Genomic DNA, 13,844 nt, shown 5'->3' with positions numbered 1-13,844 from the left:
AGTAAGCCAATAGCAGGTTAAATTGAAAATAAAATCATCTATGAAGAAGTATGGAATAAGCAGAATATTTGAGTGTAATAGTGCTCTGATTTAAGTAAATTTAAATTATAATCAGGGTGTGTTCTCAATATTCTTTTCACTATCACAAATAGTTATATCATGTTAGATTATTATTTTTTTTTTTAGTTTTTACAAGGCAGTGGGGTTAAGTGACTTACCCAAGGTCACACAGCTTGGTAATTATGTGTCAGAGAATGGATTTGAACTCAGGTCCTCCCTACTCCAGGACTGACACTATCTATTATACCACCCTGCTACTCTATTAGATTCTAATAATAAATGCAAAAATCAGCTTTAAACTCCAGTTTGGAGATGTTTTGTTTGTAGTGGAAAGAACAAAGTTGAAATAGATTTTGAACAATTTTTGTCTACAGTTACAAAGTTGAAATTCAACTTGGATATTAGGAGGCAGCTGATTATTTTAAGAACTTGTTTGTTTATACCAAACATTTAATTGCTCAACAAGTAATATTTTGTATTTATTGTATCTTTGCTTTTATGATATTCAGCTGTCCATTGCTAAGATTTAATTAAAGCTGAATCTTTGGTCAGATATATTTCTACCCAATTAAAAAAAACTGGGAATATTTGATCTGTTTTTTGAGACTGTTTATAAGAACATATTACTATGAAAAGTGGGAACAATGGGCAGTTGGTGACTTTTTTCAGAACAGTATAGTTGTATCCCCCCTGGGAAAAATGATGTATGAAAACCCACAACTCAAAAGTCCATAAAATCAGTGAATGTTAATTCAGAATACAAAATTAAACTTGGCTTCAAAAGAAGAGTCACTATAAATTCCTTTTCTTGAATACTTTTAATGTGGTGGGTTTATAAACAAATTTTTATACACTTTCAAAACATTTCTTACATTGGAAGAAAACCATTCTTATTTATGGTTTTGTGGGCACAGATTATACCAAGTCATTTGTGTAATGATTGACCTTACTTTGAGAAATGGTTGAGCTGGTAGGCTACTTGGAATATTGCTGGCTTTTGAATGTTTTAACCATTTTACATTGTTTTGATTTGAGGTATCTCATAACAGTATTACAGTACTTTCATCTGTCATCAGCACTTGCTTACATTAGTAGGAATCTAGACACACCAAGGCAACTATACTTGGTAAGTATATTGTTGAAAGGATACAGATATTTTTATTTTGCTTACAGAAGACATAGTCAAATGTCATTTCAGAATTGAAATTGCATTATTTACCTTTAAAGGGGCAGACATACACACTCCCACCCCTTACTCGGGCAGACATTTTTTCCCATCCCCACAGAGGGGCACACAGAAATAGATACAAACCCCTTTCCCTAATCCCCACACAAAGTCACACAACCCACCCTCTCCCTCCCTCCCTCCCCCCAACACAGAGATAATCTTCCCGCTGCCTCATGTCCCCCAACCCTGGGGCTGAATTTAATTGATTGCCTTCTTCCAGTCTTCCTACTCGTTCGCAAACGCACATACCTGCCTGGGAAGACAATATACTCCTCACACCAAAAATGGCAGTTATCATATACATGTTTCTTTTTTAGAGAAGCAGCTATATGAAAAGGGAGATCCACAGGATGTTGTATTTAGAATAAAGCCCACAAGACTAAGCATATAGGAGAACTCAGGGACTAGCCATATCCATCCTTGTGTATGGAGCTGTGAAAAGCAGCATAGATGGTTTGGAGAGTATTAAAGACAAGTTCCACCATGTACAAGTTAGGTGGTGAGCAAATAACTTTAATAGCTGACATTTATATGGCTAACTTTAAGGTTTGCAGAGTGCTTTACATATGTTCTCATTTTATCCTTGCAACAACCTAGTGAAGGAAGTACTACAGGTCGTATCCACAATTTTTTAACTGAGGGAACTGAGGTTCAGCTTAAGTGACTTGCCCATGATCACAGCTAGTGTCAGAGCTGTGGTCTGAGTCCATCTAAATCATGTTTCCAAGCTGAGCACCATTTCCATGATACCATTACAGACCTCTTGGGGTTCAGTTCCACATTTGAAAATTGGAGAAAATAAACTACTTACCTCATCAAGTTAGAAGGAAAGCACTTTGTAAACAATAAAGCACAATATAAATATGAATGGCTAATTACTGATGGTTAGCCTCCTATTTACAAGACTTGTAGAGGTAGCTTCTGTCTGGAACTGAGAATTCCTTGACCCCTTTGCTGAAAGTCAGACATACATTCATTCACTGACATCATACCCATACTTCTGTATAGATCAGCAATGGTAACCTCATTTGGAGTAGGACTTGGGCAGCATGATTGCATTTCTCACAGGTCTATCCTACAAGGATCCTCTGGATTGTAACTAAAGGTAGCAATGGCAGGGCAGAGATCCCAAATCTATTAATAAATTTCTTGGAACAGAAATTTGGGCAATCTTAACTTAAAAATCATCCATTACTTTCTAAATCTGAAGGCAGAATTGATATGAAGTATGGAAAGCCTTAGAAGTAGCAATTTAAATGTCTTGGAATACCAAAGCAATAAAGAAAATAAAGGTCCTTGAAAGTAGTATCTAAAAATAGATAATTTTAATATATCCCGTGATCCTGCATAAAAATTTTACCCGAAAGGAACCTTGATTTTTGAATGTAACAGAGTTGAAAAGACAAAATAACTGATTTTAGTAAAATATATTCCCTTCCCCCACACAGATTTTAATAGTTTTTATATACATTGTCAGAATTGTTATAAACAAAGAACAGAAGTAATATGATACAGAAATAAAAATATGGGAAAGGTTAAAATATTGTAAAATAGAATCAAATAGTTAACCAATCAACTAATATTTAGCAGCTATAATGTGCAAAGTATTGCTTTTAGACTTACTGGTGCTAAATCACATGAATCTGTTTAAAATCCTTAATAAGTTCTGTTCAAAATACTGATATTGAAAAATGACAGGCCTTTTAGAAAAGTTTCTAGAATAAACTGAAATTTTATAACTATATGCTCTTTCAGAAGGCAGTCTGTATCAGAAAGCAGATGTATCTGATCTTGTGTATGATGGTTACTAAGAGAAGCACAATACAGAGACCAAAGAAGTTTGATTAGGCAAGCTGAAGTAGCAGTAGTAAAATAACAGGGAAATTCTGATTTGAAATAAGGGGAGAAGATTTCACATAGACGAGCAATATCACATAATATGTACTATGTACTAATCTGGAGAAGTAGGGAAGCTAGAACCAAAGGACAGACATCTTCCTTTGACATTTATTAGGCTGGCTGAGAAAGAGAGATACCTGGGAATTAGAAAAGGAAAACTCACTATTATCAGGAAATGTTCTTCCCTTGGCTCTAAGATTGATACCTGCAAACAGGCCTCATCAGAGTAATAAGTATAACAATAAGAATTTTGATAGCAAAGTGTCCTGAAGCAGTCCAGCTATTAACATGCCAGGAAGGAATAAAAACTTAGGATGAATTGAAATTCTAATGTTTAAAACCTAAGTATAAAACTAGGCTTAAATTAAGCCATGACTGATAAACTATATTGCAGAGAAAGGTACCAAATTGTACCTACCTATTTCATTCTTTAATATTTATGCTTTGTTATATAATGAAGTGTTCTACTTTTTTAAAAAAAAACGTGTAACTTGCATGTAAGTTGAAAAACTAAATACTAATTCCTGCAAAAAAAACGCCTTGCTTTTCTCTACCCTTCAGTCATGCCCATTAGAAGGATATTTGATCATATAGAAAAAGCAAGGAGTTCATCCTCATTTATACAGTATAAACTAACTGTATACAGTAACAGATGTAAATTTTATGCACAAAGTTGCAGAAGATATTGAATAATTTTGAGGGGAAGTAATTGGAAATAAAAAATACAAGCAAGTGACACATCTTGATATGCTTCATTCACCCTCCAAATCAAGCAGTTCTCAACTAATAGAATTTACCTACAAAAGCAAAAAATCCTTAATGTCTGGTATTTCAAAATATCTACCTAGTTTCACAAGAGATTTTATAATGTTAGGTGTTTAATGCCTTCTTTATGTCTCTGGGTCAACAACTGGCTCAGAGTCCTCCTCTGGAGGTGGAGCTAAGGCTTCTTGCTGTGCAAGGGCTTCTCGAACTTTTGCACCTAAAACTGCATCATGAATGCTGTGGAATAGTAGCTCCTTTACACAAGGATTCTCAAAAAATCTGTTTTGAGTGAGGTCAGTCACAACTTGGGCTATAAGACAAGAAAAGCAAATTAATTCATCCCTTAGATTTCACATTTAAGCATCATTTCTAAATATATATATATATATATATATATTTTGTGTGTGTGTATTTGCATGTTTGTGTGTGTATGTAACAATGTAAATATGTACGTACATATGTGATACATATAAAAATGATGTAAAATGGAAAGGCTAATTGGTTAATGACAAAGTAGTCTTAATCTACTAGAAAAATAAAATTATTACTCTAACATGAAATCTTTTTATACTTATGGTCACCTTGGAATGCTCCTAAGGGTTTACCAGCCTAGAAATGAATTGGTCCATATTTTTTCCAACTCAGCTTTAAGGCGGTATCTCCATATAGATAAATAGTTGAATTTTAACTTGAGTGGTTAATTTTCAAACCTGGTTTTAAGTGTAGTTTTTGGTAAATGAATTGCTATTAACAACTTTTAAAAAGCTAAGAAAGTTTTCAAAACATATTTGTTAAACAAAGGAACCAAAAGAATATGCTAAGATTTCTCAGGTTTTTATTTACTTACCACTGCATGAAGCTAAATATACATAGATACCAACATCTCCATATTCTTTTAGTATCTGTAAAGATATTAAAATAAATTTAGTTTCTACTGATATGTTTCTGTGTTACGTAATTAATCAACAGGTATTAAGCAACTACTTTGTATCAAGCATTGATGATACAAAGAAAATGAAACAGTTCTTGCCTTCAAGGAACTTATGTTTGATTAAGGAGGATATTGGGCCTACATGTACAAAACATATGCCAAATTCAAGGTAATTTTGGGGGATAAGGCAGCTGGAGAGAGAAGTTTATAAAAGTCCTCATGCAGTGAATAACTTGAAGGAAACAATATTCTGAGAGGTTAAGAGGAGAGTATAAATTACATTCCTGAAAGGAAGGCTGCCTAGGACATAGGAATAATAAGAAACAGAATTTAATCCGTGAGGGATAGCAAGAAGGACAGTCTGAGGTTATACATAAGGCCAGACTGTGCTAATACATAAGGAGAGTAATGTATAATAAGACAAGACAGATAGATTGGATAGATTGGAAAAGCCATGAAGTGAAGAATTTTAATGACGGACAAAAACATTTTTTATCTTAGAGGATAATTTATAGGAGTGGTATCAACATACCTGCATATAAAGAAGATCACTTTAGTAGTTGAATGAAGGAAATTTTAGGGAAAAGACGAGGCAGCTAAACCAATTGGGAGGGTATTAAAATAGTCTAGGCAACTAGTAATGAGAGCCTGTAGAAGGATGGCGATCATGTGAGAAGAGAAAAAAGAGATGGATAAAAGAGATGTGGAAGAATCAATAAGATTTGGCATCTAATTGGCTAAATGGTGTAAGGGAGAGAGGAATCAAGGACTTGCAATACTGGATGGTTAGAAGTATGGTGGTGTAGACAATAGAAGTTTGGAAGAGAAGTGGACTTTGGGAGAAAGCTAATGAGGTTTTGTCTTGGGCATGGTGAACATTGACTTGAATATGTATAAGTAGTTGGTGTTTAGGAATGAAGTTCAAAAGAGAGATGATAGTTGGATCCCAAGATATAAGAATCATCTACTAGAAATAATAATTAGAACCATGTGAGGGAGTCAATGAAGTCCCAAAGGGAAAATGTGTAGAGGAAAAAAAGGGGTCCCAAGAAGGAGCCTTGGGTGAAAGACAAATAGCATCCAAGACTACGGTAAAAGAAAGGACTGAGGGGGCAGCTAAGTGGTGCCCTGGAGTCAGCAGTACCTGAGTTCAAATCCAGCCTCAGACTATTACCTAGCTGTGGCCTTGAGCAAGCCATTTAACCCCATTTGTCTTGTAAAAAAAAAAATAAAACTAAAAAAACCCAAAACAAACTGAGACTGATATGTAATCAGAAATGTAAGAGAACAACCAAAGGAGAGTAGTACCATGAAAACTTCAAGAAGAGTGAGGATATGGGAGAAAAGGGAGGGCGCTTTGGTGTCAGCTGCTACAGAGAAGTCAAGAAAGCTGAGGAGTGAGACAATGTGTCATAAAAGACATGATCATTGGTAACTCTGGAGAGAGCAGTTTCTTTTGAGTAATGAAGTCAATCAAAGTCCAGATTATAAGTGGAATAGAGGAGGGAATGAGAAGGAAATGAAGCATTTATACTTTCTGCTGGACACTGTTAAGTGCTTTACAAATATCTGATCCTCAGATCAATAACTCTGTAAAGTAGATGCTTTTATTATTCCTATTTTACAGCTGAGAAAACAGGCAAAACAGGCTAAGTGACTTGCCCAGGGTCACACAGAGTCTTGAGTTTGTATTTGAACTCAGGTCTTCCTGACTTCAGTGCTTTGAAGGAAGCTGAAAAGAAAGGAAATGGAGGCAATAGACAATAGGAATAGACAACTTTTTTATGAATCTAGTAGAGAAAGGGAGGAGAAAAGAAGACAATAATTTGAGGGCATAGTAGGATCAAAAAAAGACTTTCAAGAAGAGGAGAAAGGATTCCACTGATTTATAATAAATTATGACTTCTGGTCCTTAAGGCATGCAAGTTACTTCACTTGCTCTTTTTTGTCCCCAATAAATACATCTTTCCTGAGAATCACTTTTGTAGTATTACTGCATTTTTTTTTTACTTTTATATATCCTTGCTATGGGAAGTAGGGAGAAGAGAAAACTAAATGATTTAGCATGGGTTGCCTTTTTACGTCCAAAAGCCAAAAAAAGTGTAGAATATTAACAAGAAGAAGTAAAATTTGAAAACTTAATGATTTATTTGGTGATAACAAATATTGCTGTTTTGTTGAGAAGGGCAGGGAGGAGAGATACTTACCCCAGATACAGTTTTTACTCCAACTGAATCAATAAAATTGACTTGTGAGAAATCCAGAATCATGGTGTGAACATTTGGCCCTGGGGGCAAAAACCTTTCCAGTTCTTCTGGAAATGTTTTTTGGACCAGTGATTCAATTGTCATTGGTTTTGCATTTTCCTCAATCTGTTCTTCTTGTTTTGCCTCTTCTTCCCCACCTGCTTCTGCATCCTCATCCTAGAATTAGAACAGACCAGAGTTCTACCGCATTTCTTCTATTTTGTGAACATATTCTACTTATATTTTTTGATTGTGGGTATGATTTGTAATAGAAAATGTTTTATACACTACCTATGTTCCCCATGACAGCACTCTGTAGTGCTGAAAGTCTTAGGCAATGAGCTTGAATTTTTCTTACTTTCTTCTTCAATAATGCAACTCATTAAGACTTGATTCTTCCTTCCCTTTAAAGGGGGGCTTTACACAATATTTACTTACTATTTGTTGAATTAATAACTTAGGAGAATAAGGATGAATAATTATAGAAACTGAAGGTCTAAATGGATGAAGAGCTCAACAGGTCCTTTATTTCTCCACATGAGTAAACTTAGAACAAAGGTTGAATGCTTAAAATGACTTTAAAAAGGAATGATTTTTTCACAGTTTAGTGATATCACTTCAAAAAGTCTGAATAAAAATAATTATTAAGTACATTGCGTGTGCAGAATATTGTGCTAGTCATTGGGGGCAGATAAGGTCCCTGCCTTCACAGAGCTTAGAGTACAGTAATAGATGTACAAATATTTAAAGTACAAAATCATACTTAAATGCCTCAGAGAAAAGCAAGTTTCATAGCATGTAAGGTCCTAGATGAAGGAAAGTCCTCAGATAATATTTTAAGGAAATGTGACACTTGAAACACATGTTAATGGATAGATAGGAATTTCAAGAGCATACTGTTGTAAAAAGCTTATTCTCACTTTAACTACTTCATTAAAATATTTTTTCTTGTCCCTTTTTTAGAAGTTGTATGTTGTGTAGCTTAATAAAGTAAAGAAACATTTTAGATCAAGAAGGTAGAAAATAATTTATTAAATACTCACTACTTTTACAACTGAAGATTTGGATTTGCCTTGAGTCCCTAATTCCTTGGCATGCTTCTTCAGGACTTTTCTCCTTGCTGCCATTATAAGTGCTGGGTTAACTCCCGTCTTTAAGAAAATGCAATATTAAATGTATATGCAAATCTGCTTTCTGTCTACCAAAGGCCCACCCAAATTCACCATTCTCAAAGTCCTCAAAGTGAATTTGATATAAATTGTTGGTGTTCAGTCATTTCAGTCAGTTCTACTCTTTAGGATCCCTTTGGGGTTTTCTTGGCAAAGATGCAGGAGGGGTTTACCATTTTTTTCCCCCAGCTCCATTTACAGATGAGGAAACTAAGGTAAACAGGTTAAGTCACTTGCCTTAAGTCACAGAACTAGCATCTGAGGCTGGATTTGAATTCCTGACTCTAGGTCTATGCAACTTTCCTTTGGAGGGTGGAGGTTATATTGAATATTGAAAAAAGAGAATGATTTCCCTTCAGATGCATTTAGAGAGCTATTAAAATAAATATGTGTTTTTCTTATTGGTAGCATAATGTCTATGGGAGCTGAAGGCATGATTTTACAGGGGCCTGTGGTGGGGGAGGTGAGGTAAAAAGAGGCAGCTAGGTGCCTCAGTGGATAGTGCTGGATCTGGAAACAGGAAGATCCGAATTCAAATTTGGTCTCTGATATTTACTAGCTGTTTGACTGTGGGTAAGTCACTTAATCTCTGTTTGCCTTAATCCACTACAGAAGGAAATGGCAAATAACTCCAGTTTCTTTGCTAAGAAGACCCCATGCTTGAATAGCTCTGGAATGTATAGGTTCACAGGGTCATGAAGAGTCAGATCCAAGTGAGCAACTGAAACACAACAAAGGCAAAAGGGCACCTAATTTTGCAAATGGAAACTTTCCAGATTTGTAGATTGGTAGCTTTTACTCTTATTCTGACAACTCTCCATGTGTTCAGCTATATCCTGATTCCCAATCTCAACCCTGGCTACCCCACTCCTTTGAAATCAATTAGTATAAGATATAAAAACAGAAATTAGTAACTAATAGAGATTCTCTTCCTGATATAATCAGAGGAATTGAAATAGCAATGAAGAAGAGAAGGCTTTGGAGAAAAAACTTTGGCAGTTGTCTGAAATATTTTCTATTGAGTACAAATTCCTTTTATGCATAAATCTTTATTATCTGTACAGGATTTCTCTGTGAGGAGAATCTCTAGAATGTATCCACATCTAAGCATGTGGTTGCTATTCTACAAACTGGGCAATTCTGTATAAAGTTTTAATATAAGCAAAAGGAAAAAAAACTTTCAAGAACAAGAACTTCTACAAAGATTCTTTTACTCACCTTTCTTGCTAATGCACTACTGTACAAATCACTATTGGCATAATAAATTGGGGCATTTATTTGGAATATTTTTATCCCAGGATGCTCTTTCACCTGAGGAATAAGATATTATTATTATACTTGAAGATATTAATTTCAGAATTAATAAGATTTCTCCCTTTCCCAACTCTACCTAAAACAGTTAACTGTCTTGTAATCATATTACACATTACTGTTAAGTTCATAATCTCTCCCAGTTCAATTCATATTTGAGAGAACCTAATACTGAGAAAAAACAAAAAGCTTAAGAATGGTTGAAAGAATTGATTTCTCCCGTATCTTTTTAATTTTATTCTTTCTCTCAAAAACTATAATTTAGAAATTGAATGTGGTAGAAAGAAAGAAAGAAAAGATGAAGAGGAAGAAGTTGTGATTTTAAGCAAAAGGAAAGGACAATCAGATAAACTGAGAAACTGGCTTGATTCAAACTAGGTAGGAAGGACAAGAATGGGAAAGAAGGGTCTTGAAGAATCCACATCAGTGTTAGAGCTATTATACCATATATGTATAATATATATATGTATGTTTTTCTTTATATATATACAATAATTTTGTTCTCACATAGTTCTAAGAATAGTAACAATTCCTTAAAGGAATAGAGGTTTCTCTAATATGTGTTTTCAAATTTTTTTTAAGATTGCAAGACCCTTTTGATCCAAATCTTGGTGATATAATTTACAAAAAGGTGATAAATCAGATGTATAAAACTACTGACTGTTATCCTGGTAGTTTTTTGGAGCCCCTAAAGATGCCTCATTGCACCTTGGGATTCAATTTAGAAGTTAGAATATAAAAATAATTCTTGGACTTTTTTGATATTATGTGGATATAATGAACAACTGTAAAGATCAATGCTATTCTCTAATACCTGATTTTTTTTCTGAGGTTTTCTTCAAAGAAATTCCAAGAACTTTATGTCAGCCACAAAACATTGTTCTAAAGAACATATTGCAAGGGACTTTGGGATCTTCAGAAGAAAGGGGGTTTTCAAATTCAAGGAAATTTGAAGTCATCATTATTAACTATTAAAATGGAAGAGGAAAAGAATAGATAGTTTCATAGCCTAAGAGTGTTATCACAACTTAATACATAGCTACAAAATAGCAATACTCTGAAGTCAAAAGAACAAAGACACACGATACACATCAGTTTCCCATCCATTCTCAGGATGTTGTGAATATTCATCAACACTTATTTGTTGTCATTTTAAAGGAGTAGAAACTGAAGTATGGAACAAGTTAGGAATGGAAAGGGAAATTCAAATTCCTCACTTTGATAGAATCTGTTCAGCCAATAAATCTATGGGACTAAGAGTCTTTAAAGTCAAAACTTGTAATGTTTTTCATTGAACATATGACATCTGACTACCTACTCTTAGGGATCATTACCAGCACATTCCTCCTTATAGATGGACATCAGATAATTGTCAAAGATGTTTAGGGCACAATCAATAGAATGTTTCCAGATGTATTTCAATGTATTAAGCTTTGGTTGAAACTTTTCATAATTTCCTTAATTCATTTTCAACTACTGTATCAGCAAATATGGTAATAAATCAACAGTTGGTCCTAGATACGTCCAACACTATGCCAGGAAACTGAATTGTTTCCATTTGAAGCATATGAAAATCACTCAGCAGAATAAGGTACTAGACACTGAGGTCCTTTCTCGAAACTAAACTGTCAAACATTCCAACTATTGGAGAGCATGCAACTCTGATGTGCTGGTCACATAATGATGGCAGTTGCCTAAAACACTATTTTATGAAAACTTTAATTATGCACCACATCATTTTGCTATCTCTTATATTTTATTTTTTCCTCAAGGATATGATTTTTCTCTCAACACCTTCAATTTTGATCAATATATAGCATGGAAACAGTGTAAAGATTATCAGACTGCCTCCTGTGGGGGGGGAGGGGGAGGGAAGGGAGGGTGGGGGAAAATTGTGAAATTCAAAACCTTACAAAAATGATAGGTAGAAACTACTATTGTATATAAATGGAAAAAAATAAAATATTTATTTTATGGAGAACTAATACAAGGCAAGGGCTCACGTGGTGTTCAGGAAAAAACTATACAAGGATATTCTCTTAAGAACTTTGTAATTGATTCTACAATTTGGGCACAGGACTGTCCAGCATGGTATGCCCTCATCAGAAAAAGTGCTATGCTGTATGAGCAAAGCAGAATTGAAGTAGCTCAAAAGAATCTCAAAATGTACAAATTTAGAGAATCCAAATATTCACATGAACTATCTGTGCCCAACCTGTGTAGAGTACTCCAAGCTCATGCTGGTCTGATCAGCCACAGTTGATCCTCTTCAAGAACTAAGGATGACAACTAACCAATATTACTCTGGTAATACTTAGCCAGAAAACTGGGTGGTATATAAAATTACAATAATAAAAAATAAAATAGCAGTAATAGTAATAGTTAATATTTATATAGTGCTTACTATGTGCCAGACACTGTCATAAGAACAAAAAAGAAAAGAAAACACAAATTTGCTGGTGATATAATGCTATTTTGAACACAAAGCACATAAGAAAATAGGGATATGGCTTGCATCAAGAAGTAGTCTCTTAAAATAATATTTAAAAGTATGAAACAGGAATTAAAAATACAAGGAAGGTGGAAAAATCTTAAATATAACTTTTATGAATAGAATTTAGTGCATTAAAAATATAGATTCCAATTAAGTAATGTTTATTCCTAGAACACAAGGTTGGCATACATAAAGAAAGAAGAATTAACACACTCAGAAAAATACTATGAACTCTATATTATAATAGATGTCGAGAAAATATGGAAAGTTTTTTCCCTTAATACTGAGAAAGTATATACATTTAAAAATAATCAACCATATTTAATGAAGAAACAAGAGCAAGGATTTCTCATATATATATATTCTATTAAGTATGGTTTACCATGGCCAAATAATTCATTTTTTAGTTGGCCAGATTCCTAGTGATGAGCTTTTTTATACTTAGCTAGATTGGTCCACAGTCAGTTGCCAGCATAGCACTCAAAGCTTGCCAGAACCTGTCAAAACTTGTGTTCTTGTATAATACAAGAATATTTCAATGCAACAAGTGGAAGAGAACTTTTATGTAGACTGTGCTAATCTAGAGTCATATTAGAAATGTTGGTCATGGCTATAAAGGAAGAAAAAGGTATGAAATTAGAGATAAATAAATATACATTATATATGTAGCATGTATAGATACACATATGCAACACATACATGCACACATGGAAATCTGCATGGCTGTATACCTATACTTGCACACATGTATAAACATGTAAATATACATAAATACATACAAGAGATACTGTTGTTTGTTTGATTCAGTTGTAATCAACTTTTTATGGTCCCATCTAGATTTTCCTTTTTTTGGTAAAAAACATTGGAGTGGTTAGTCAATTCATTCTCTATCTTATTTGTCAGATGAAGAAACTGAGACAAATAGGATTAAGTGATTTGTACAGGGTCAACTAGCTAGTAAGTGTCTAGGCTGGATTTGAACTCAGTTCTTCCTATCTTTAGTCTCAGTGCTCTATCCACTGTGCCTCCTAGCTACTCTTGTATGTGTGTATGTGTGTTTGTTACTTGCTGATGACATATTTATAGAGTTAGAAAATCTAAGGATATTAACTCCCAATTTATTAGAGGCAAATGAGTTCAGTAAAGTTGCAGTATATATACTCATAAAAACCCAATTACATTCCTATATGTTATTAAATAGTTATATAATATTTATATAAGGATTGTTGTATAAGTTATATATATACATATATATGCATATATATGCATACATATATATATACATATATATATATATGAGTTAAGGCAACTTAATAGCAGAGTAGACAGCACTGTAAAAGGACACAAACAGTTAATACTCCAAAATCATATGGGAAAATGTAACTGGCAATTAAAGAAATGAAAATGTAAAAGAAACTTAAAAGTATCACTACATGTCTACAAAATTAACAGAAATTAGTAAAAAATAATAAAATTCAGTATTGCCAGTACTATGGGTTCCTACCCCCTAGGGACTATGTAGACTTTTCTGGCATAGTGAAAAGACTTCTGGACTTGGTAGCTAGGTATGAATTCTGATTTTTAGAGCTTATCAGTTTACTAGTGGACTCTGTGTGTGTATGTGTGACTATATAGTGGCCACAACCTATCTGAATCTCAGTTTTCTTGTCTATAATATGGGGAAAATAATAATTGTGCAGTTTATTTGCTTCATAAGTTTGCTTTTTTGGAAATGTATTCT

The 13,844-nt window shown here is 33.9% G+C and overlaps 1 protein-coding gene across 1 annotated transcript in view; it reads right to left on the bottom strand.

Moving 5' to 3' along the window:
- Positions 1-4,077: 4,077 nt before the first annotated feature.
- Positions 4,078-13,844, bottom strand: part of SLC26A5 (solute carrier family 26 member 5) — a 48,495-nt gene continuing 38,728 nt past the window's right edge. The window contains exons 14-18 of the mRNA XM_074195295.1: positions 9,517-9,609; positions 8,173-8,280; positions 7,091-7,306; positions 4,800-4,854; positions 4,078-4,262 (exon numbers count right to left, since the gene is read on the bottom strand). Of these exons, the coding sequence (XP_074051396.1) occupies positions 4,078-4,262; positions 4,800-4,854; positions 7,091-7,306; positions 8,173-8,280; positions 9,517-9,609 (657 nt within the window). The remainder of the gene's footprint in view (positions 4,263-4,799; positions 4,855-7,090; positions 7,307-8,172; positions 8,281-9,516; positions 9,610-13,844) is intronic.

The sequence above is a fragment of the Macrotis lagotis genome, chromosome 7, assembly GCF_037893015.1.
Source record: "Macrotis lagotis isolate mMagLag1 chromosome 7, bilby.v1.9.chrom.fasta, whole genome shotgun sequence".
In the NCBI taxonomy this organism is placed as follows: Eukaryota; Metazoa; Chordata; class Mammalia; order Peramelemorphia; family Peramelidae; genus Macrotis; species Macrotis lagotis.
Note: the sequence above shows the minus strand (reverse complement) of the source record. Positions and strands in the feature narration are given on the sequence as shown.